Source organism: Microcebus murinus, chromosome 4 (assembly GCF_040939455.1).
Source record: "Microcebus murinus isolate Inina chromosome 4, M.murinus_Inina_mat1.0, whole genome shotgun sequence".
In the NCBI taxonomy this organism is placed as follows: Eukaryota; Metazoa; Chordata; class Mammalia; order Primates; family Cheirogaleidae; genus Microcebus; species Microcebus murinus.
The window spans coordinates 11,208,351-11,233,146 of record NC_134107.1 but is presented as its reverse complement, the minus strand read 5'-3'; the positions used below and the strand labels follow the sequence as shown (position 1 = coordinate 11,233,146).

General features: G+C 51.4%; 1 protein-coding gene and 1 non-coding gene across 3 annotated transcripts; both read right to left on the bottom strand.

Moving 5' to 3' along the window:
* Nucleotides 1–4,995: 4,995 nt before the first annotated feature.
* Nucleotides 4,996–17,486, bottom strand: SPINDOC (spindlin interactor and repressor of chromatin binding). Of its 2 annotated transcripts, XR_012918909.1 has the most exons (7): nucleotides 17,209–17,486; nucleotides 13,473–13,802; nucleotides 13,241–13,390; nucleotides 12,596–12,721; nucleotides 12,242–12,442; nucleotides 10,443–10,654; nucleotides 5,627–5,764 (listed from the first exon to the last, which is right to left on the bottom strand). XR_012918909.1 is itself a non-coding variant. In XM_012777854.3 (6 exons), exons 1-6 carry the CDS (start codon nucleotides 17,333–17,335, stop codon nucleotides 5,553–5,555), a joined length of 1,146 nt encoding a protein of 381 aa, XP_012633308.1. In that variant the 5' UTR covers nucleotides 17,336–17,485; the 3' UTR covers nucleotides 4,996–5,552. The 2 variants fall into 2 exon arrangements, 1 of the variants encoding a protein (XP_012633308.1); XM_012777854.3 differs by lacking the exon at nucleotides 10,443–10,654 and having other exon boundaries at nucleotides 4,996–5,764; nucleotides 17,209–17,485.
* A 6,606-nt stretch (nucleotides 17,487–24,092) lies between these two features.
* Nucleotides 24,093–24,199, bottom strand: LOC142870728 (U6 spliceosomal RNA). The gene has a single exon (XR_012919073.1). It is a non-coding gene; the product is annotated as a U6 spliceosomal RNA (small nuclear RNA).
* Between the last annotated feature and the right edge of the window lie 597 nt (nucleotides 24,200–24,796).

Below are 24,796 nucleotides of genomic sequence, written 5' to 3'. Positions count from 1 at the left end.
AGGAAGGCTTCTTGGAGGAGGTGATGCTGAGCCTGATTGCAAGGGTGAGCAAAGGGCTGCAAGGAAAGCTGGGGGAGGTGGGAGCAGCCTGTGCAGGCAAGACGGAGACCAGTCCTCAAGGAGCTCTCACCCAGAGGGGACATCAGATGGGCCAACAGTGGCTTCAGCCTTGGAGCTGGCAAAGGGGGGAGGTTGTGCCAGCTGGTGTCCCAGGCTCTGACTGGCTTCCCGGAGGAAGCAGGGGGCAGATGGGGCAATGACTCACCAGTGCACCAAGATGATGTCCCCACGTACGCAGAGCTGTGCAGTCACTCCTAGAGCAGGCAGGCAGGGTGTCTGGAGGAACACGCCAGCTCTCCACCTGCCATGCTCCCCAGGGAGGGCACCACCTCAGGCCCCAGCCCAAAGAAGAGCAGGGGCATGCTCTGGTGCATGGCCGTTGTCCTGCTTTCCGACCCCCAACAGGGCCTAGCACTCAGGAGGCCTCTGTGAATCCCCAGGGAACTAAAACTTTGGCACTCTCTGTTCCCTCTGCCCAGAGTGCCCTTTCCCTATTTAATTGCATGACACTTTATGACTCTTTCGTTCACTTCATTGATGAAGGGAATGCTTAAATGTCTGCTTAAGTGTCTGCTTAAATGTCACCTCCTGAAAAAGCCATCTCCAGCCCCCACCTTGAAATTGCCTCCCTAGATGGAAGGATATGCTAAGCAAAACCATGGATCAGGCAAACGGCCAAACCAAGAAGGGAGGAAATTTTGTCCATGGCACAAACCACTGATTTTGTAAAAACAATAATAATGACAGCTGGGCACGGTGGCTCACGCCTGTAATCCTAGCACTCTGGGAGGCCAAGGCGGGCGGATTACTCAAGGCCAGGAGTTCCAAACCAGCCTGAGCAAGAGCGAGACCCCGTCTCTACTATAAATAGAAATAAATTAATTGGCCAACTAATATATATAGAAAAATTAGCCGGGCATGGTGGCGAATGCCTATAGTCCCAGCTACTCGGGAGGCTGAGGCAGCAGGATCGCTTGAGCTCAGGAGTTTGAGGTTGCTGTGAGCTAGGCTGACGCCACAGGGCATGAAGTGAGACTCTGTCTCAAAAAAAAAAAAAAATTATAATAAAATAAAAATAAAAGGAAATGAAAGAAGGAAAAAATAGGAAAGAAAAGCTGTTCAAACTGAAACATATCAACCAAACGCAATATATGGACCTTACTTGGATCTGGATTCAAACCAGCCAAGTGTAGAAAGCTGTTTCACGGGAGTGCTCTGGAGCTCAGGTGCACAGTGTGGATGGAGTTAATTCACATTCCTGAACTGCTTAGGAATGCTTATGATGGTAAATTTTATGTTATGTATATTTTACCACAATTAAAGAATTTATAAAAGATATTCATGGACCAATTGGGGAATGCGCACACTGAATATGAGATGATATTAAGAAATCATTAATTGTTTTTCAAATGACACCCACTGGTAATTTTTTTTTTTTTTTTTTTTTTTGGAGACAAGAGTCTCACTCTGTTGACCCAGCTAGAGTGCCGTGGCATCAACCTAGCTCACAGCAACCTCAAGTTCCTGGGCTCAAGCGATCCTGCTTCAGCCTCCCGAGTAGCTGGGACTACAGGCATGCACCACCATGCCTGGCTAATTTTTCTATATATATTAGTTGGCCAATTAATTTATTTCTATTTTTAGTAGAGATGGGGGTCTCACTCTTGCTCAGGCTGGTTTCGAACTCCTGACCTTGAGTGATCCACCCGCCTAAGCCTCCCAGAGTGCTAGGATTACAGGAGTGAGCCACCACGCCTGGCCTCCCGGTGAGCCCAGCCAGCCACTCTCCTACACAGGGGTTTCTCTTCCAGGGGGGCAGGGGCTACTTCTTCCTGTGTCTCAGACTAGCTTTGTCCACAGGAGAAAGAGGGTTACCAGAATTGTGATATAATAAGAAATATATATTGGGTCTTCATCTTGGTTCCCGGCAGAATTTAAACCCCTATAATTTCCTGAGCGATGGGGCGATTATCGGTAATGTGCTCCTTTCCAACACACCTGAGTTCGGGGCTTGGGGCTGGCTGGTAGCCAGAGGAACAGACCATGTCATTAGGGGGTTGGAACTTGCAGCCCCACCCCCTGACCTCTGGGGAGGGGTGAGATTCAGATAATCACCAATGACCAGTGACCTAATCAATCATGCCTAATGAAGCCTCCATAAAGCTCTCAACAATGAGGTGTTGGGAACTTCCGGTCAGTGAATGCATGGCATGCCAGGAGGGTGATGTATCACAATGCCATTAAGGCAGAAACTCCTGTGCTGGGGACCATCTGAACCTTGCCTCATGTAGTCATCTGACCATTAGTCTCTCATCCTTTATAATAAACAGTTGATGTAAGTAAATGTTTCCTGATGTTTGTTGGCCATTATAGCAAATTACAAACATGAGAAGGTGATTGGGGGAACCCCCAATTTTGGGCTGGTCAGAAGTAAAGGCAGCAACCTGGGCATCTAAAGTGGGGCCAGTTTTGTGGGATTGAGCCCTTAACCTGTGGGGTGTGCACTACTCCAGGCCGCTCGCAGAACTGAATTAGAGGACACCCATTTGGTGTCTGGTTGGCATGGGAACCCCCGTCCCCGACATTTGCTGTCACAAGTGTTGCAGGTGTAGAAAAACAGTTTTTCCTTTTCAGGTATCCAAAGAACTTCCCCCACTGGTGTTCCAAGGCAGGCAGCTGGGAGGGGTGGGAGGTGGCTGGTCTCAGAATGCACAGGACGCTGGGGAGTCAGGGCGGCAGCGCCTGCTTCCCCCCTTCACCCAAAGTCATGGTCAGGCCTCAGCACACTCAGATTCAGTTGCTTCCACCAGCCCTGGGGGCACTGGTGTTGTGCCGGGATGGAGGTGGAGTGACTCTCGAAGGAGGGTGAACAGGGCACAGGCAGTCCTAAGTGATCAGTCGCCTACGTTCAGTAACATCCTTCTACACTCTGGGCTGTGTATTGCTGGGGCTAGAGTGCCATGGCGTCAGCCTAGCTCACAGCAACCTCAAACTCCTGGGCTCAAGTAATCCTCCTGGGTCAGCCTCCCTAGTAGCTGGGACTACAGGCATGCGCCACCATGCCTGGCTCATTTTTTTTCTCTATATATTTTTAGTTGTCCAGCTAATTTCTATTTTTTTAGTAGAGACAGGGTCTCCCTTTTGCTCAGGCTGGTCTCAAATTCCTGACCTCAAGCGATCCTCCAGCATCGGCCTCCCAGAGTGCTAGGATTACAGGTGTGAGCCACCACGCCCGGCCCCACTTTTTCCGTCTCTCCCTGGAAGCCCAGAGGTGCCCACAGGCAGCTCTCAGCCACACACAGTCATAGAGTCCCTGGGGTCCTGGCTGAGGTCAGGCAGACCCCTGTAGCTGGGAAGTGGAGCTGAAGTCATGGAACAACCACAGTCACCATGGCCACCACCCTGTGCAGAGAACCACACACCAGGAACCAGCATGCCCCAGAGAAATGCCACACAGGAATACACACCAAGAGGGCACTTGACAAACATTTATTTAGCACTTACTATGTGCCAGGCCTATGCAGGGGTCTGGGAAAACAAAGTCAATACAAACTGGTCCCTGCCCAAAAGGAGCTCATAGCCTAGTGGGCCAAGCTGTAAACCATGTAATAGCAGCAGAGGTGCATTTAGCTTCACAGTTTTACAATGAAATATGTTTTTTCAAGTGTAAACACCCAGCAACACAACCATGTTGTTTTAAAAGCACATAGGCATACATGTAAACACAGTCACATGATTGAAAGGACAGAAGTCACCTGCAGTAATACTTGTGCGTCCAGAGCCAGATGTCTGTGTGATTTATTCCTGTGTCAGGTGGGATACAAGTTTTGCCAATCTGCAGACATGGTGGTTGAGGCACAGGAGTTCGGTGGCCCACCTGCTGCCACCCAAGGTATCCTGAGTCCCCAGCCACTGCCTTTTCTCCACCACACCTGAGAGGCAGTCTTTTACTCTCCCCTGGACAAGGACCCTGTATATCCTTGGGCTCCTACTAGCCTGTCAGATGGGGATGGAGGGACCATGTCTTAGGAGCCCACAAAGCTGAGATCCCTCACCTGGCCTGGTGCATGGCTGGCCCATGGTGACACCTGCTCAGGTGAGCATGCAACACACCATGCCCATGCTTGGACGCTTCCGGACTGTGCCCATGCTTGGACGCTTCCGGACTGATGGAAACTTTCTGGTTAGTCTCAAAATCAGGCTGTCTGTGTCCTATGGGAACAACTGCCCTCCAAGTCCTCCTGTCCCCCCACTCCCCTACCATGAGCGAGGCATCCCAAGTGCAAGGGTGACCCATCCTTCCCACACCTGCCCTGGACTCCAAACAGGTCAGTGGAGTTTGGGGCTTGACCGGGGAATGCCAGACTTGCCTGTGATGGTTTAGTTTAGGAGGGTGTGGAGCCTAGCAAAGAGCCACAGCGGGCCAACTCATGGCTGGGGAATGGGGCTCAAGTTCACTTAACCCCAGGAGCGGGTGGGATAAAGCTGGGCAGTTCAGGGTACAGGCCTGAAAGGCTGGAGAAGGCAGGGCTGAGTTTAGGACCCACATAAAGGAGGCGGGCACGTCTCTACCTGCAGGCTGGACACAGTTTCACTTTAGAAAGGCCACCGTGGTTCTCAGCCCCTCAGGTGTGAGTGCCCCTGAGCCCCCACAGTGGCCTCTCTTAGACAGAGGCCTACCAGGCAAGTCAGAAGGGTTATGTTAAAAAGGTGTTTCTGACCCCATTTGCAGAGCAGGGGTGAGGGGAGGGCAAGGTGCCTCTCAGTGACTGCTGCCACAAGGCAGCCCCTGTACACGGGCCCAACAAAGTTCTGTCCTGGAGCTACTCCACTCTCTGGGACAGCCTTCCAGCCACCCTGCCCTCAGGCTGCTTTAGGAGGCCGGATTCCCAATAGCAAGCTCCACCCACCAATGACAGCCCAGACAGAACTCTCTTAATAAAAAAAAATAATTTATTGTCAACAAAGGTGATATATACAACAGGAGAACAGGTGAACAGGAGCGCAGGACTGAACGGGCCTGGAGAGCCCTCTGCAGGGATGGGGGCGGGAAGAGGTAATGGAGGCCTCCTCGTTCAGGGGCCTGAACAACAAGTGAGGGAGGGGAGGTGTCCCCCGAGGTAGTGGGACTCAGTTCAAACCCCATGATGACCACCTCTCATGTAAGGCACTGTGCCAGGGGAGAATGGTGGGGGCCGCGAGGGTGGGAGGAGGCTGTGTGGGAAGAGAGGTCTGGGTCAGGAAAGGACGGGTAGGTGTTCTCCACAGGCCCAATGCCCCACTGTGGGCAGCCGCAGCTGCCCTCAGGCCTGGCCAGGGTAGAGGGTGCCCCGAGGTACTAGTGGATGCTGCCCCACCCCCACCCTGCCCTGGCACCTGGTCTTACCCTCTCCGCCAGGTAGCCAGGCTGGGCAGCTGTGAGTTAGTTATAAACCAAAGGGCCATGCTGCCTATTCCCCCACATCCTCTCTTCCCCCCAGGAAAGCAAGAATTTACACCCCGCTCCCTGCCTTCGGCTCCCCCCCTACAGTGGCGTTGGATTCCGACAGAACTGCGGGCCAGTCTGGGGTGTCACCTGCTCCCACACTCTTGGTGCCCTGGGGGTGTTTGGACCAGTCTTGCAGGAGGCTGACCGCTGGGGGCTCCTCCATCCGCACACGGATAACCTGGAGATCCAGTGTCCCTCGGAGCCCTGGAGGGGGAGCTGGGCAGGGATGGGAGCAGAGAGCACAGTCAGGGCCCCCCAGATACCCTGCCACGAGGATGCTCCCTAAAAAGCTCTGTAAGCCGAACCCCATTTCCAGGGCCTTCATGATGTCCACAGCCCAGTGCCTGGTCTGAAAAGCCAGGACCGCAGGAGGCTCCACTCTTGTTTGATGTAAAAACTACTTACTACCAACCAGAACACAAGGCCACAGCCTTCTCAAGCCCAAGACAGACATTCGCTGTGACGCTGTCCTGCCACGTGATCCTGCCACACGGACACTTAGCGCTGTGTGCCTCTCCCCACAACTCTAACCAGCAGCTGACTCCATTCCACCTCACTCCTGCTGCGTATCCTAGCCTAGCAGGTTCTGGCCCAGTGGGGCAGATGTGGTCAGATGGGAACACCCAGAAGCAGTCTAAGGCATGGTTGTGACCACCAAGGAGCTCGGGAGGGACTCCATGGGGCAGAGAAGAGGCCTGGTCAGCACCTGCCTCTGCTCTGCAAGTTCAACCAAGTTCTTATCTCCACAGTCAATCCCTATGTCACAAGGACCCCATGTCCACCTTAGCTGGATGGAGAAGCTACTCACAATGGGCCAAACTGGGCCTCGAGGCACGAACTTTCATGGCCAGGGCAGTCATGAACACATCCGTGTCCCCTGTGAAGGGGCACATGCAAAAGTTACACTACACTGAAAACCAAAACCAGAAAATAGTGATTGCGACAGTTGTGCCGTCTATATTGAGGATTTGTTGTTTTTTTTATTAGAGACACAATTATTTAAAATGTGGCAGAGAAAACAGGTACGATTTTGCTGTATACTATAGTTTGCTGGTTTGGAAAATGACTTAAAGGCTGCCACCAGGTTGTACCATTTAGCAAATTCTGTTTTGTGTGCCCATAAGGGGCTCACCTCCCTGATAAACTGTAAGCTCCTCGAGGGAAGCCTGAGTCCCACTCATCTGTTCATTAATTCAACAATAATTTATTGAGCAACTATGATGTGATGTGTCCAACACTGTTCCGGCTGCTAAGAGGACTACAGTGAATGGAGTTGACCAAGCTGCCTTTCTGGAATCTACCTTCTAATAGTGAAAGCCCATAAGCAGGATAAATTAAAGATGCAGTATATTATATACAGACATATACAGAGTTGACAGATATACCAGGGAGAGGGGACAGAGTAGCAGGGAGCTGGCAAGTGAGAAGAGACGCAGAGGAGGTGAGAAGTCAGTTCTGTGGAGGGCTGGGGGAATAGCACTCTGGGCAGAGGGAAGAGCAAAGGCGGATGCCCTAGAGGACATGCTGGCTGCTGCAGGAACAGCCAGCGCCTGGGCAAAGGAGTGCACCACGGTGGGAGAGGTCAGGAGCCTCGTGGGGCAGCTACTTGGTCACCATGAGGACTCTGGCTTCTATCTGGAATGCAACAGGAGCAGCACCGGAAGGTTCTGGGCAGAGGAGTGACCAGATCTGACTTGTGCTTTCAGCAGGGACACTCTGGCTGCTGCATGAGAGCAGAGCACAGCGGGCAAAGCTCAGAAGCCAAGAGACCAGTCAGAAGGTTGATACAGGAAGCAGGTGAGACGGCTCGGACTAGGGTAGCAGCAGCAGAGATGGTGACAGGAGACGAGCTGTGAATTCATCCTGAAGGATCTGCTGCCAGACTGACGTGGGGCTGGAGACACAGCACCCTGAAGGATGGGGTTGCCAGTGTACTGGGAAAGGGAAAACGGGGATGGAGCACAGTGGCTGCGGGTGGGGCGTGGGAAGGAGATGGGGGTTCAGCTTGGATATGCCGAGTTTGAGAGATCTTTTATTTTATTTTTATTTATTGATTGATTGATTGATTGAGACAGAGTCTCACTTTGTTGCCTAGGCTATAGTGAGTGCCATGGCATCAGCCTAGCTCATGGCAACCTCAAACTCCTGGGCTCAAGCAATCCTACTGCCTCCCAAGTAGCTGGGACTACAGGCATGCGCCACCATGCTCGGCTAAGTTTTTTCTATATATATTAGTTGGCCAATTAATTTCTTTCTATTTATAGTAGAGATGGGGTCTTGCTCTTGCTTAGGCTGGTTTTGAACTCCTGACCTCGAGCAATCTGCCCGCTTCAGGCCTCCCAGAGTGCTAGGATTACAGGCATGAGCCACCACGCCGGCCCCGAGATCTTTTAGACAATCAAGGAGGGATGTCACCTGGGCAACTGGAAGAGAGGCTAGAAGCAGGGTGGAGGGGTCAAGCTGTGAGTTGCAAGCACATAAACGGTACTGAAAGCTATGAACCTGGATGACATCTCCCAGGGAGTGGGTACTGACATTGACCCATGGCTGGTGATATTTAATCATTTATTCATTTTCCAAACACAAAAGCAGTGCCTATTCTGTGCCAGACACTGTTCTGGACACTGGGGATCCTACAGTGCATGAAATAGACAGACATCCTAACATGAAGGCCCTCACATTCTAGAAAGGGAAGACACACAGCACCATAACAGGCTTCTAACTCTGAGAGCTGACAATGAACAAGCGAGAGAAACTGAAAAGGAATAGACAGTGGGGTAGAAGGAAAACCAGGTGAGCAGCCACCCAAAAAGCCAAGGGAAGAAAGTTGTCTCCAGGAAGGAGTGAGCGATGGGTCCATTGTTACCATCGGATCAAGAAAGAGAAGGACCAAGAACCGACCACTGGATTTAATTTTATGGATGTCAGTGGCGACTTTGCCAAAGAAGCAATTTTCGTGTGTTGAGGGTGAAAGTTTGATTGAAGTGGATTCCAGAGACAGACTGGGGGCAGTGGTGTAGAAAACACTTTCCAGTTTTGCTGAAAAGCTTTGGGGACAAAAGGGACAGTGGCTAGAGAGGGAGGAGGGGCTGAGAAGGGAGAAACACAGCCTTGTGTTGGTGGATGGGGGCATGCAGAAGAGCTGGAGTGACAGGGAGGGGTGGGTTCCAGTGATGGGCAGAGGGGCAGCCTTTGCCAGGGGCAGTTTAGCTATAGGGACTGAAGGACACAAACTAGAGAATGTGGCCCAGGTGCCAGAGGGAGGGAGTAGGTGGATGCTGCTTGTAAGTGAGGCATCTGCATGGATGTAGTAGAAACACAATAGGCTGCGCTGACTAGGTTGAGGGCCCATTCGAGGCTCAGTTTCCTCTTCTGCAAAATGGTGATCATATTACCTTCCATGGTGGTTGTGTGGATTTAGTGAGATAACATATTAGAAGAGTTCAGTACATAGTAAGGGCTCAAGAGGTATGGACTTCCCAAGCCAACGGAATTAAGTGCCAATTCTTCCCGGCTGGAAGGAAGACAGAGGATCAGGAGGATGGGGAGGTCAGGAGAGTGAGGCCTGAGAGGTGGTGAAGATCAGAGCTCCAGGTCCCTGGAACAGTAAGCCTGGAGGATTTAGCAATCACCGGGGCAAGCTAAACCCCTGAACTGCCCTGACTTCCCTCCTGTCCCTGCCCAAATTCCTGTGCTTCCTAGTGTCACTTCCCCGCTCTCCTCCTATTTGTGCATCTGTGCTTAGGCACATTTCACACAGACCCGCTGCTTCTGCAGAGGGTGGAGCTGAGCCCATTCCCCTTGCTTCTCACCAAAGCCCATCTTTAAGAAGGACTCTGGAAATGTCACCACCGGAATGATAAGGGAAGGCAGCTATTAATCATCCACCCATCCTTTCAATATATTTACTGAGGGCTTTCTTTGTGCTAGGCACTGTTCTAAGTGCCAAGGATACAGCAGTGAACAAAAGTAAAGACCCTCAGGAAGCTCAGACTCATGTACATTCTCTCACTATGCTTCCTCCATGGTCTGCCCCAAAACACGCCGGATCTGGCCAAGGTGTCCTAAGCCAGATCTCTAGGTCCTACTTCTATAATTAAACACCAACAAGGCAAAGAGATTCTTTTTTTCGTTATTTCTGAGTGTGTCCTATTTGGCCACCTTCTCTCCTGGCCTGGACACTCTCTCCCCACCCTCATCCTGCAAGGTCCTTGGAAAGTTCTATAAAGTCCTCCCAGCCTGCCTCACATTCACATCCCATCAGTTCAGTGAGCGAACCCGACCAGCCTGCCTCACATTCACATCCCATCAGTTCAGTGAGCGAACCCGACCATGGTGACCTTTTTCAACTTCTAAATCCATGGTTTTTAAACTTCTTTTTTGAAAGTGGAGGGATCTTTATTCTGACAAAGTCTTCAGAGGACTTCAATCCACACATAATACAGAAAACAGACATTATTCTGGCTGAAGCCTCACAGGTTTCTGAGACATCTGTCTCCAAGCTACGAGTTCTTGAAACAGTCTGAAACCTCGGGTCCAGAGTCTCTGTTCTGCAGAGGAGCATCATGGGTGCCCTAGTAGTCTTTAAAGCATCACTGCCTCCAACCTGTGCTCCTAGACAGAGTTTTTGGGGACAAAAGCTGCCTTACTCATATTACCTCCCAGCCTCGGGGCTGGGCTCCAGGAACACTGGCTGCTGCTCCACTTAGTGTCTCCTGCGGCTTCCCGGCCATCTCCAACCTCCACAAATCCTGCCACAGCCGAAATGGCCCTGCAATCTCCTCCACCTCTCTCAGGTCATTCAATCAGTGTGCTGGACCCCATTCCCCTCAGGCTTTGCCCACTCACCCCAAAGGAACCTAAAAGCTCAGGGATTCTCTTCTCATCTACTCACCACTCCAGATAGGTGGAGTTTGGGCACAGGGCACCCCAGGACTCGAAGTGAAGGCTCCCTTTCGAGAGTGAAGACGGAAGACCCATGAGACAGCGGGAGAGGCCAGCCACTTAGAGCAGGGATCCACCAAAGAGGAGACTCAGGGAACGCTCGGGTCCCAGCAGAACACACGGTCTCAGGGAGGCAGGACTGGAATGGGACTCAAGCTGAAACTTGAGACAGTTAAAACTGTGATCTACATGAAGAGGGTGAGACCTGCCTCGAGATTAGAAAACGAGGGCCCATCATGGCAAATAAACAAATAAATAAAAGCAGTTGCAGACATACACACACAATTTTGTCTGAACGACACAATCCAAACTACTAAGAGTGGCTACCACTGGCGAGTGGATTGGGACTGCAGGAGCAAGTAGCCTGCTGGCTTTTTTCTTTAAGCACAAAGCACAACTCCTTTTTGAGAGCCCTGCTCTGGGCAGCATCCAGCCACCTTATTGGCCACCATTCTCTGGGCTCTAGCTCCAAACACACATTTCAGACAAGCTGGGACAAGACAGGCCTGACCCACTCACTCCTTCACGAAACATTTCTAAAGCCCCCGAGATATCTCGAGCCACGCCTGGCAGCGAGAGGCAAAGAAAGGACCAGGCTTGGCCTCTGCCCTCTTGGAACACATTCCAGTCTCAGCCTAATCCTGTCACTGCTCAGTTAGGTGACTGTGGTAGGCAGAACAGTGGTCCCTCCAAAGATGTCCATGTCCTAATCCCCAGAACCTGTATGTTTTGTTACTTGGCAAGCAGGAATGAAGACTGCAGATGGAATTAAGGGTGCTTAAGCAGTGGACTGAAAACTAGAGAGATTATCCTGGATTATCTGCATGAGCCCAATGTAATGACAAGGGTGTTAAATGGGGAAAAGGAAGGCAGATGAGAAGAAGCAAAGGTGGCGTCCTGAGAAAGACTCTACTGGCCACTGCTGGCTTTGAAGACAGGAAGATGCCACAAGCCAAGAAACATGGGCAGCCTCTAGAAGCTGGGCAAGGCAAGAAAACAGATTTTGCCCTGGAGCTTCTAGGAAGGAACACAGCCCTGACAACACCTTGATTTTAGCTTAGTGAGACCCATTTTGGACCTCTGGCCTTTAGAACTATAAAATAACATATGCTGTGTTAAGCTACAAAGTTTATGTGATTTGTTATAGCAGCAAATAGAAACCAACACAAAGACCACAGGGAAGAAGAAATCACCTCTCTGAGACTTAGTTTGTCTAACTGGAAAAGTAAATGGACATCTTCCCTTTATACAAGGAATTTTTGTAAGGGCCAATTAAACTGCATGTCAAAGTTTCTTAAAATCATCACGACACCATAAAAACGCCAGCACTTACTGCTACTACTAGGCGGTTTACTGAGCAAGTGTCCCTTGGAGGTGTCTGTTCCCTCCACACCTAACTGCATGACTGGGCAGCCTCCTGTGGGCTCCTGCTCTACCAGGGTGGGATGGGTACCTCTCAGGCTCCAGCTAGAACCAGGTTCCTGTGCAGACATGTGTCAGGCTTTTGGGGAACGCTAGCCTAACCCAACCTAACGACCAATTCCAGGAAACGCCAAGGAATGCTCAAAAAAGCTCAGCTTTCTGGGCAGCCTCCTCCATCATTCAAAACCCTGCCCTTGGCCATCTTCCAGGGGTTCTGAGCACCACCCCCTCTGCCCTGGGCTCTGCTGCAGAGTAGCCTCTTGGAGGCCAGACCCAGGGATGCTGCCTGCGATGTCCCCCGTGCGGCTCCCTCCCGGGAAAGCTCACCTGGAGAGGGGCTTTCCGGCTGGGGCAGGGCTCCTTCTGCCACCTCCCCTTCTTTAGGGGAGTCCTTGCTGTCTGGAGCCCTGAGCTGGGTGTGGGAGAAGAGCTGCAGGACGAAGCCAGGAGGGAAGCTGCCGTCAGTGAAGTGTCGGACCTCAGCTGGTGCTGCGAAAGTCTCTGAGGGTGAGTCGGGCGACGGGGGGTCTAGGAGGGAGGACAGAGCTGTGAGCGAATGGGGAGGGGCTGCAAAGCTCCACTGAGTCCTCAGGGGACCTGCGGGTACCTGGGCCCTACCCATCCCCACCTCAGAGCACCATAGCCAGAGCCCACGGCCCCCTCCTGGGGCCTCCCCTTCACCTGGGTCAGGGTCCAGGTTTTTGGTCATAGGTCTGCCTCTTTTCTTCCTGACTGGCTCCTCTTCAGGGGGTTCCTTCCACCTCTGACCACGGAACTTCTTACTTCCTGGCTCTGCAGCAGAGGCAGCTGCAAAAAGAAAAGACCTTATACCTTTTCTAGGAGGCCATGCCCAAACCCTGCAACCCCAGAGCTCCTAAAGATACCTGCTCAGCACACAGGGCCTGCACCTCACCCGGTCCACAAGATCCCACCCCACTGAGCCTCACTAGCTTCTCTGTTTTCTTTTTTTTTTTTTTTGAGACAGAGTCTCACTCTGTTGCCCAGGCTAGAGTGCCATGGCGTCAGCCTAGTTCACAGCAACCTCAAACTCCTGGGCTCAAGCAATCCTTCTGCCTTAGCCTCCCAAGTAGCTGGGACCACAGGCATGTGCCACCATGCCCAGCTAATTTTATATAAGAGATAGATAGATATATAGTTGACCAATTAATTTCTATTTTTTTTTTTTAGCAGAGATGCGGTCTTGCTCTTGCTCAGGCTGGTTTTGAACTCCTGACCTTTGAGTGATCCTCCTACCTCAGCTTCCCAGAGTGCTAGGATTACAGGCATGAGCCACCTTGTCTGGCCCTAGCTTCCCTGTTGACTGACCAGGAAGCTCGAGGGGGCGAAGTCCCCGGGGACGGGTCCTTTTAGGGAGGGACAGGTTGTCCTCAGAGTCAAGGAGAACGACGATCTCCGCTGGCGTCCTGGAAGAGTCTGGGTTGGAGTCTGGGTCTGGCTCGACATCCCGGCCTGCTTCTGAAGGGGCAAAGGCCCAGTGAGCTCCAAGCGCCCCACCAGGCCCAACTCCTCCCTCTGCCCCTACCTCAGGCCCAACTACCTGAGTTGGGTGAGGACGGATGCTCAGCTCTGACATCCTGCAGAAGGGCCACCCCCTCGCTCCAGGCCTCCAGGATGTTGCTCTTCTCCGAAGGGCTCAGGTCCAGGGTGTGAGGATGCTGCTCCAAGATGTGTGAGCGAGCCGTGTCGGCTGACGGGGACGGGATCTCGGCGCCGCACACCATGCACAGCGCCCGCCCGCTGCCTCCCGGGCTGCTGCCCACCAGGAACTCCTGCTCCCAAGACACCTGCTGCTTCAGCTCCTCACAGCCATCACCGCCTGCCTCCAGCAGGCTGGGTCTTGGTGGTGGGGTCTTCTCTTGTTGGGTCACTGTGCAGGGAGACGGAAGAGCATTATCAATAAAGGTGCCTATGGCCAATAATACTTAGCACTTGAGTTCCCAAACATGGTGGCTTGTGTGGGAGGGAGGGGGAGCATTCCCATCCACAATGTTCTTCTCCCTTCCCCTGGAACCCATGAGGCATGAGCCATGCTGAACACAGCCTGCATGCCTGGTGTCCTGCTACGCTTGCCTCTACACCTTCTCGCAATCTAGTCCTAGGCTGCAGGACTACATGCATCTTTCCAACAGGCTCTGTTCCTGCAGGTCCCCAGCCTCTGCACATCTATTCCAGACCACCCTGATCAGTCTGGGGGTGACATCACCCCTGCAAAGCCTTCTAGACCCCCACCTGAAAGTTGATTCCACCTGTATCTGACTTCTGGGCAACAGCGTGCGTTTTCTCAAGGGTGAGGACAGAAAATGTTACCATCCTAGTAAAGGTCCCCCCATCCCGGGGCTGGCTGCCTTCTGCAGTGCTCCCAGAGCATTTGTGGCTCGGCTCTCCCACCCATGGCACAAACTGTAATCTCTGACAGGGCAGGAGCTCCTTTCAGCTCAGCAAAGAAGGCGGCCTTAGACCCACACCAGTCAGCAGCTCAGCGCTTCTGTCAGGCACCTATGATGTCCCATGGCTGCACCTCTCTCCCACCTTCCAGAGAGGACAGGACAAAATATGAATACGGCATGCCCTAATACCCATGGGCTGTATGGAAGAGGTGGCATTTGAAATGGATATGAGCCTTGGCTTGGACTCAGGTGTGAGCTAGGTTCTAACTCTCTCTCATGTGACCACGGGCAGGAACTCTAACCTCTCAGTTGCAACCCACTTTCTTCCCCACCACTTTTCCAAAACAGCTCTCGCCAAGGTCACCAACACTAAACCCAGCAGTTAGTTCATTAGTGTCGTCCTCTGCCAATCACCTCCTCCATCTCAATTTTCATCACTCACATCCATCCAGGGCACCACCTTCCACTCTCACTTCTCTGGCCTACTTTCTCCAGGTCACCACTGAAGAACATTTCCCCCAGCTGTGCACCCCAATCCCTTCTCTTTGTCATTTCCTCCAGAGCACACACCACAGCCTGACATTGTTTTTTATTGTCCACTCTGTATCCCCACCACACTGTAGGATCCATGGCAGCACAGATTATTTATTTTTTTAGAGACAGGGTCTTGCTCTGCCACCCAGGCTGGAGTGCAGTGGTGTCATCATAGCTCACTGCAGCCTTGAACTCCTGATTTCAAGCCATCCTCCCACCTAAGCCTCCTGAGTAACTGGGACTATGGGTGTGCACCACCAAGTCCGGCTAATTAAAAAAAAATTTTTTTGAAGAGATGGGGTCTCACTATGTTGCTCTGGCTGGCTTCAAGGGATCCTCCCACCTCAGCCTCCCAAAATGCTAGGATTACAGGCGTGAGCCACCGTGCCCAGCCTTGACAGCAGATTTTTGATGTTCAGCACCTGTATCTATAGCACTGAGAACAGTGCCTGGCATTTAGTAATGTCTGATGAAGGACTGACTCCATCTCCAACCTGTAATCACTGGAATATTCCAGGACTCAGTCCTTGGACCACTTTTCTGTCTACCTCCTTCCTCTGATAAGCCTCATCTCATTGCCTTCCTGCTGACAACTCCCATATCTATACCTCTAGCTGGATTTTTCCCAGGAAATACAGACTTAGGTATCTGAATGCCTACACAACCCCTCCGCTTGAACGTGTGATAGCATCTCAAACTTACCATATTCAAACCTTAACTCCCAATCAATCCTCCACAAGCCTGCACCCCAGGCTCCCCCATCTCAGTAAACAGGCGGGCCACTCTTCAGTGGCTCAGGCCGAAAAGTCTTGCATTCAGTCTTTTTCTCATACCCCAAATCTTTCCTCCACACTTGCTGTTCCCTCTGCTTGAAGTGCTCTTCCTCTAGCTATCACCAGGCTGGCTTCCTCCCTTCCTTCAGGTCTGCACTCAAAATTCACATTAGCGAAGCCTTTCCTAACCACTCAATGCACCAAAGAAAATTTCCAGCCCCCTGTTCTCCTTGTCCTGCTTTCGTGACTTCTGAAGCACTGACACACTATACATTTACCTATTTAATACTCTTTTCAGCCATTGGTATAGCGATGTTTCTCAGCTGCAGGTTTTGCTGCTTTGTTTACTGATATTACCATCTCTAACCTAAAACAGTGCCTGGCATACAGTAGGTGCTCAATAAACATTAGCTGAATGAAGTAACTTCTGTGGACTTCAATTTCCTCTCTAGCAGTGGGGATAAGGCTGCCCATTGGAGGGCTGTTGAGAGGATTAACTGAGACGGCCTTTCACAGCGCCCAGCGAGCACTCGATAAATCTTAGCAGAAGTAGGAAAGTAACCTGTCTGTCGGACTGAATGCTCTGAGAAGGGAGGGGACCTTTATTTCCCTCATTATTTTATACCCCTCCAGATTCCAGAAAGGATGAGGGGCACTGCAGACAGCACTGTTTAGCTGCGGTTCCCCGAATGCCCCACTCTCAACCTCTCTGGGTACTTTCCTCCCTACGGAAGAGAGGCAGTGGAGAATGGAAAGACATTGCATTTTCATGAACAGTAAGTCGTCCACAAAGATGGCTCTTTGTTTCCGACGGTCTGCAAGCTCCCGAGGACTAAAGAAACCAGTGAAGGGGGAGGGGAGAGCACAGAGCGAGCGGGCGTACATAGATTGTTCCTCGAATCCCCTCCCAAGGCTAATCTTCTAGGGTGGCCCCCCAGCAAGCATGGTTTTTCCAAAACTAAGTGCTGCATGCAGTCCCATTCATCCCCGCTCGACACAATCTGACACCTGTGGCTTATACTAGTGGAAGGCCTGGGTGGGGGTGGGGCGCAGAAAAGCTTTACGCTCGGAGGGCCCTTAAAATTCTCCAGGAGGTCGGCAGCGGCACTGGCCTCCGTGCTCCGAATCGCCCGACACGCAGCTGCCTCGTCCACCCTCGGGCCTAGAGGCCCGGCCGCCCCTCGGCCTGAGCACAGCCGGGCCTTGCGCCCGCGCCCGCCTCCCAGGGCGCTAAGACAGCGGCGGCAGGCGCCCGGCGCTTCAGGGGACCCGGCCTCGCGCGCCAGGCCCGGGCGAGGGGGCGCTCGGGCACCGGAAGAGCCGGAGCGCGCCGGGCGTGGATCGAAGTCTCCAGACCCTGGGCGGGGGGAGGGGAAGGGGGAATTCGAGGAGGCCTGAGATTCCAAACCCCGGTGGGGGAGGAGCAAGAGCGGCCCCGGACTCAGATGGCAGCGGGGGCGCCTGGACCCCAGACCAGAGGGAGTGAGAGGGCGCCCGAGCCCGGGACCCCGACTGCGGTGGGGGGGTAGCCCCAGCCCCGGGCCGTGACGCGGAAGTGGGGTCCCCTCCCATCCCTCACCTCTGAGCATCGGCTCCCGCCGCGGAATGACGGCCACCACCACGGCCTCCTCCTCGTCCTCCCCTTCCTCACATTTGAGCGTCACCTCGAAGCAGTCGAGCGCGGCGCCCTCGGCCTTCAGGGCCATGGTGCGGCCGCGGGCGATCGCGGTGACCGCGCCGGAGGACGGGCGCGCAGGCCTCGGCGCGCAGCCGGCCGCCGCCTCCCGCCCGGGACTGCGCCGGACCCGCGGCCCACCCCGCCGGCCGCCCCGCCGGCCGCCGCTCGCCGGCCGGGCCTGCGACGGGCGCGTCCGGGCCTCCCCACTGCCTCAGAGCGTCGAGACCCCGGGCGGGGAGGTCTCAATCCAGGCCCCAGCCCCCCGCCGCTCCCTTTTATGGAGGCTCATTGTCGGCGCCCGCCCGGCCGGCCGCCGCCGGCCCGCCCCCGGCCCCGCGCGGCCAATCGCGCGCGGCCCCGCCCAGGCCCCGCCCCGGGCACGCGGCTCCCTAGCATCCCGGGGACCCGCGGGGCGGCGGGAAGGGGCGCGCGGGCTAGCGGCCGCCCCCCAGCGCGGAGGCGGGGTTTGCCCGGCGGGGCGAAGCCCCAAACGCCCCCTGAGCGGGCGCCGCGAGCGGGCAGGCGGGCCGAGCCCGGGGGTCGCCCCCGCGCGGGAGCCAGTCGGGCGGTCTGCTGGTACGGAGTGCGACCGGGTTCCCAGGATTTCGCTCGGGGTCGCCTTTCCTTTCCGCGGACCGGCCTTCTCCGCCAGCAGATGCCCTGGCGGGAAAAGAACCGGAGCGGGAGTGGAGACGGAGTTCCTCTGCTCGCCAGCTCTGTGACCTTGGGCACCGTGTCTGGTTTCTTAGACTAGCTGATGCTTTCTTTGAAAAACCATTTTGGACCCTTCCGGACAAAGGAATGCCAAGACGAAGAGGAGCCGAATGGAGTGTGGGCGCGCGTAAACTACCCCCATGGTTATGATTTCCATATTTTAAACGCGAGTCCAGAGATTTTGTGACCCTCTCCAAGGACACACAGCAATCCCTTGAGAGCCCCAAGACCAGAGTCCAGCTGCCATGACGCTGCTGCATCCTAACCATACCCTGGGTGAGCTTTTGCCCCTGTGGCATAGAACAGCATCTCCCTGTTCTGTAGAAACACTCGGGAGATTTTAGTGGAGAAAATGCGAAATGTCTGACACTCAAAATTCGTCTTCAAATGCCGTTATATCAGAGCAGACTCAATAGTCATTAAGAATGATGTAGTAGGCCGGGCGCGGTGGCTCACGCCTGTAATCCTAGCTCTCTGGGAGGCCGAGGCGGGTCGATAGCTAGAGGTCAGGAGTTCGAAATCAGCCTGAGCAAGAGAGAAAGAAATTAATTGGCCAACTAATATATATAGAAAAAATTAGCCGGGCATGGTGGCGGCATGCCTGTAGTCCCAGCTACTCAGGAGGCTGAGGCAGTAGTAGGATCGCTTGAGCCTGGGAGTTTGAGGTTGCTGTGAACTAAGCTGACACCACGGCACTCTAGCTGGGGCAACAGAGCAAGACTGTATCTAAAAAAATAAAATAAAAAATGATGTAGTGGAATGGAGGTGGGAGAGGAGGTGTGAAGTAGTCTGTATGGATTACCGTGTATTTTTTTTTTTTTTTGCTCAGGCTGGTTTCGAACTCCAGACCTCGAGCAATCTGCCTGCCTCAGCCTCCCACAGTGCTAGGATTACAGATGTGAGCCACCACACCTAGCCCTACTGTGTATTTTTAAGGGTATGATTTTGTTACTTTCAAGTGTATCCAGCACTTTAAAGGTTTTATAAATAAAGGTATTACCGAGCCTGTTTAACTAATTTCTACTTTATGGTCATTCTCCACGATTTGCCTCTGATCCCTTCCTTGCCCATGGGCTCTGCTCTGTGTTGCAGTGGACTGACCCTTGACCCTGCGGGGCAGTTTCTCAGTCTTCCAAAACATCTAGCTTCAGGCCTGGGTTTAGCCAATGGGAACAGTGGCAGGGGACTGAAGGGAGAAGAGTTTCTTCTCCTTCTCTCTTGCTGAGGCAGGTCTCCAGCAGAGACTGGGCTTCTCTGTGGCTCCAGCTCCTACTGGGTGGGTAACTGGTCCCAATACCTGCAGGGTGATCCATGCCCCTGGGCTCCATGAATTCCGCCTCCTTTTTGTCCCTCTAGTTTAGGGGTCGTGGGCAGCTTCTTGTTTTTGTTAATCTCTGGGCTGCTTCACTGTCCCCTGTTGGGCTTCTCACCCCTTCCATTACCCTTGTCAATCTGTCACTAAAACTATGCATTAAATGCTCTCTGTTTTAAATGTTTGGAGTGATTCCTGTTTCCCTAATTGAACCTTGAATGAGGCTTTGGCCTTAGTGAATTTGGCCTTGGAATTTAGGAACATGAGATTCCTAAAACAGGGCAGGACAGACTGGAGATAGGAGAGAGGAGGACTAGTTGCTTCTGCCCCAGGAATTGGCTGCTCCAGGCCACTCCCTGGGATGGCCTCTAGGCTGGAGGCCCAAGCTGGGAGGAAGCATTTCCTTTTGGCGCAGCTTTTACTGTTGGTGGCATTTTGGGGCCCCAGTGGACAGCGAGTGGGCTGCTGCGAGTGAAGACAGCTGTGGGGATATTAAAACGTGAGTGGGTTGCTGTGGCGAGTGGACCAGACCAAGCTCAAATGAGGAGAGGGCTGTCTAGAGGCCAAGTAAGGGTGAGCAAGGGGCTTGGCTACTAACCGGCTTGGCACTTCCTAGCAGTCTTCAACAACAGCCATGATAAATATATATCCATGCTCGTTGGCTCAGTAATCCTACTGCCAAGTTACCCTAAAGTCATCCAAAAGTAGAAAAATGACCAAAGACTATGTTCAAAACAGTTCACTGCTTAAATTCTTCAGTCCCTAGAACTTAGCAGACTACCACTCCTAGGTGAAATTTTATTCAGTTGGTGCATGTGGTCAGAAGTCCTCTTGGCTCCTGCATCAGTTGGAACACCTCTGTTGCGGAGCTCATCGTATCGTATTTATTATTTGTTTGCCTGTGCCCTGTCTTGTCCATCTTTATAGCGTCAGCATCAGCCCAGGACTTGTGGTGATAGCACCAACTTGGTGCCTGCATGTCAGGGTTCTTGTTGCAAAACTCTAAACTCAAACTAGCTCAAAGAAAATGGGGGATTTATTGGCTCATTTATTGGGATTTATTGGAAATCGAGGAAGGGCTGAATGCCCAATTGTGGGAAGGGCAGGGATTCAGGCTGACTGTCAGACTCAGGATGTCACTGCCGCCAGGATGTTCTTTCCATCCCTGGTCTCTGCCTTATTCTCTCCTTGCACGTTGGCTTCTTCCCAAAGCAGATGTGGCCACCGTTTCCCCCAGACTATCGTGCAGCTCTGCACATTTCTAACCTTGTCTCTCCTGCACTGCCCACACGTACTGCTAGTGCTGGCCACTGTAGGCTCGTCTCACCAAATGACTTTCTGGCCCTGCACCTCGGTGTCACGAAATGAGGTGGGTCAGCTTGATGGGTAACAGGAGGATTCCCAGCAGCCATTCCTACTCGGGTGGCCGCCAATAACATAACTGTGTAGGGAAATAGCCACGAACTATAGGAATCTATACCAGTGAACTACTGAACTACTAAACTATGCTGAACTGAGTGGATGGAAAATGCCAATGGCTGTTCACCTCCACTGGACATGAGGGGAAGAATGGTGGGAAAGAAGACATTAATGAGTTTTAACTGACAGAATAGTACATATACTATGATCCCAATTATGTTAAAAGTAGTACCAATGTGGCCGGGCGCAGTGGCTCACGCCTGTAATCCTAGCTCTCTGGGAGACCGAGGTGGGTCAATAGCTCAAGGTCAGGAGTTTGAAACCAGCCTGAGTAAGAGCGAGACCCGTCTCCACTATAAATAGAAAGAAATTAATTGGCCAACTAATATATATAAAAAAAATTAGCCGGGCATGGTGGCTCGTGCCTGTAGTCCCAGCTACTCGGGAGGCTGAGGCAGGAGGATCGCTTGAGCCCAGGAGTTTGGGGTTGCTGTGAGCTAGGCTGACGCCACGGCACTCACTCTAGCCTGGACAACAAAGTGAGACTCTGTCTCAAAAAAAAAAAAGTAGTACCAATGTGATTGGTATATATATGCAAGAAACTGTGTAAGAATGAAAACTAAGATATTAACATTGGTTAACTCTGAATGGTGGGATTATGGCAATTTTTACATTTTAAGTTTTCTGTATTGTCTGATATTTTTACTTTTATAATCAGAATTTAAAATGTCATTTCTATTTTTTTTTTTTAAAAAAAAGCTCCAAATGCAGCAGACATTTGACAAAATAGATCACCCATTCTCAACTGGATCCCCAATGTCTCATGGAGCAGGAATGGCAAGTATTTGGCCTGGCAGCCGTGATAGGTTGGCTTACTGTTTCCAACTATTCCAGCCCCTCCTGTAAGTAGATTACATGCCTGGCCTCATTACCTTGAGGCTTTCAGTGCCTCCCAGAAGGCAGTGAATACTTCCCCAGCCCCTTGACTCTGGGCTTGGCCATATGACTTGCTTTGGCCCTTGGAATGTGAGCAGGCGTGAAGCAACCACACCCTAGCTGAGGCTTTGCAGTGTCCGTGTGCGGTGTGGTTTGGCTCTGTGTTTGTGCCATCCCTCCTGGGAACAGCATATCCCAGGGAAATGCTGCTGCTTCAGCTTGGGTCCTGGAATAGGAGATACCTGAAGCAGACCTGAACCCAGCTCACAGTCTGGAGCCAAGTCCACTTGAGCGTAGGAGAGCCACAGTGGACCCCCAGACTTGGGAGCAAGAAATAAATGCTTGCTGTTGCCAGTGACCCAGTTTCAGGATTGTTTGTTACGCAGCATTGCCACAGCAGAAAGCTGACCAATACTCCAGATCCTGGATTCTCTCCCCGAGCTCCTTGCTCTCTTTTTTTCAAATTTCATGGAGATAAGGGTGGCATTGGGGGACCAACCCTCTTGGTTTGCCCAGGATTGAGGGATTTCTCAGGACTTGAGACTTTTCACTTTTATAAAATAGTTTTATCAAGATATAATTTTCATTTCATATAAACCACTCATTTAATGTGCACATCAATGTTTTTGAGTATGTTCATAGGTTTGTGCAATCATCATTACAATCTAATTTCAGAACATTTTGTCCCTCCTAAAAGCAACCTCATACCCATTAGCAGCTACTCCTCATTCTTCTTCTTACCCCTAATCCCTAAACAACCACTAATATTCTTTCTGTCTCTATAAATTTGTGTATTCTGGACATTTCATATATGTGGAATCATATAATATGTGGGCTTTGGTGACTGGCTTCTTTTTTTTTTTTTTTTTTTTTTTGGCTTCTTTTAATTAGCACAGTATTTTCTAGGTCCATCCATGTCATAACATGTATCAGTACTTCATTTCTTTTTATTACTGGATAATATTCAATAGTATGTATATGACACATTTTCATCCATCCATCAGTGCTGGCCTATCGGATTGTTTCCACTGTTTGGCAATTATGAATAGAGCTTCTATGAGCATTCATGTACGAGTTTTTGTTTGAACATCTGTTTTCTCAATTCTTTTGGGTATATGCCTGGGAGTGGAATTGCTGAGTGATATGGTAATTCTGTTCCACTTCCTGGGGAACTGCCAAACTGTTTTCCGCAGCTGTCGCATCATACATTCCCACCAAGTGTAAGAGGGATCCAATTTCTCCACATCCTTGCCAACACTTGTTATTGTCCATCTTTTATATTACAGCCATCCTAGTGGGTGCACAGAGGTACCACATAGTGGTTCTTTCTTTCTTTCCTTTTTTAGGAAAGGAAAGGTTCTGATTCTCTAGTTTGATTTGCATTTCCCTAATGACTAATAACATTGAACATCTCTTCATGTGCTTTTGGCCATTTGTATATCTTTGGAGAAATGTCTATTTAAATCCTTTGCTCATTTGAAAAATTGGGCAATTGGTCTTTGTATTATTGAGCTGTAAGCGTTCTTTATATATTCTGGATATTAGGCCCTTATCAGATATGTGGTTTGAAAATGTTTTCTCTCAGTCTGTGGGTTGTCTTTTCACTTTCTTAAGGGTATCCTTTGCAACACAGAAGTTTTTAATTTAGGGCCAGGCATGGTGGCTCACACCTGTAATCCTAGCACTCTGGGCGACCGAGGCGGGTGGATTGCTCAAGGTCAGGAGTTCGAAACCAGGCTGAGCGAGATCCTGTCTCCATTAAAAATAGAAAGAAATTAATTGACCAACTAAAAATATATATACAAAAAATTAGCAGAGCATGGTGGCACAGCTACTCAGGAGGCTGAGGTAGTAGGATCACTTGAGCCCAGGAGATTGAGGTTGCCGTGTGCTAGGCTGACGCCATGGCACTCACTAGCCTGGGCAACAAATGAGACTCTGTCTCCAAAAAAAAAAAAAAAAAGAAGCTTTTAATTTAGATGTAGTCCAATTTATCTGTTTTTTCTTTGGTCCCTTGTGCTTTTGGTTTTGTTTTTTTTGTTTGTGTTTTTGTTTTTCATTCTTTTTTTTTTTTTTTTTTGAGATAGAGTCTTGCTTTGCTGCCCAGGCTAGAGTGAGCGCCGTGGCGTCAGCCTAGCTCACAGCAACCTCAAACTCCTGAGCTCAAGCGATCCTGCTGCCTCAGCCTCCCGAGTAGCTGGGACTACAGGCATGCACCACCATGCCCGGCTAATTTTTCTATATATATTGGTTGGCCAATTATTTCTTTCTATTTATAGTAGAGACAGGGTCTCGCTCTTGCTCAGGCTGGTTTCGAACTCCTGACCTCGAGCAATCTACCCACCTCGGCCTCCCGGAGTGCTAGGATTACAGGCGTGAGCCACCATGCCCAACCCTTTTTTTAAAAAATAGGGAATGCTTCACAAATTTGTGTGTCATCTTTGCGAAAGGGCCATGCTAATCTTCTCTGTAATGTTCCAATTTTAATATATGTGCTGCTGAAGTGAGCACTGCTTTTGGTTTTGTACCTACCAACCTTTTTGCCCATGGCAGATGTTTCTCATCAGTTATGGCATTCTTTCTCATTGAACCTGATGTCACCTACCTTAAATTTTTCTTCAACACTGTGCTATAGGCTTTTTAGTGGTTAAAAGCCCAAGCACTGGAGATAGCTAGATGGATTCAAATCCCTACTAGAACTACCACTTTTTATGTTGTTTTGTTTTGTTTTGTTTTTTGAGACAGAGTCTCACTTTGGTGCCCAGGCTAGAGTGAGTGCCATGGCATCAGCCTAGCTCACAGCAACCTCAAACTCCTGGGCTCAAGCGATCCTGCTGCCTCAGCCTCCCAGGTAGCTGGGACTACAGGAATGTGCCACCATGCCCGGCTACTGTTTTCTATATATATTAGTTGGCCAATTAATTTCTTTCTATTTATAGTGGAGACGGGGTCTCGCTCTTGCTCGGGTTGGTTTCGAACTCCTGAGCTCAAATGATCCGCCCGCCTCGGCCTCCCAGAGACCTAGGATTACAGGCGTAAGCCACCACGCCTGGCCATTCTTTTTTTTTTTTGAGACAGAGTCTCACTGTGTTTCCCAGGCTAGAGTGC

Coding starts and splice junctions, on each gene's coding strand:
- SPINDOC (XM_012777854.3), bottom strand. CDS start 17,335: ATGGCCCTGAAGGCCGAGGGCGCCGCGCTCGACTGCTTCGAGGTGACG. Junction 13,803..17,208: donor GCGGGAGCCGATGCTCAGAG/GTGAGGGATGGG, acceptor CTCCCTGCACAG/TGACCCAACAAGAGAAGACC. Junction 13,391..13,472: donor TCCGTCCTCACCCAACTCAG/GTAGTTGGGCCT, acceptor TTGCCCCTTCAG/AAGCAGGCCGGGATGTCGAG.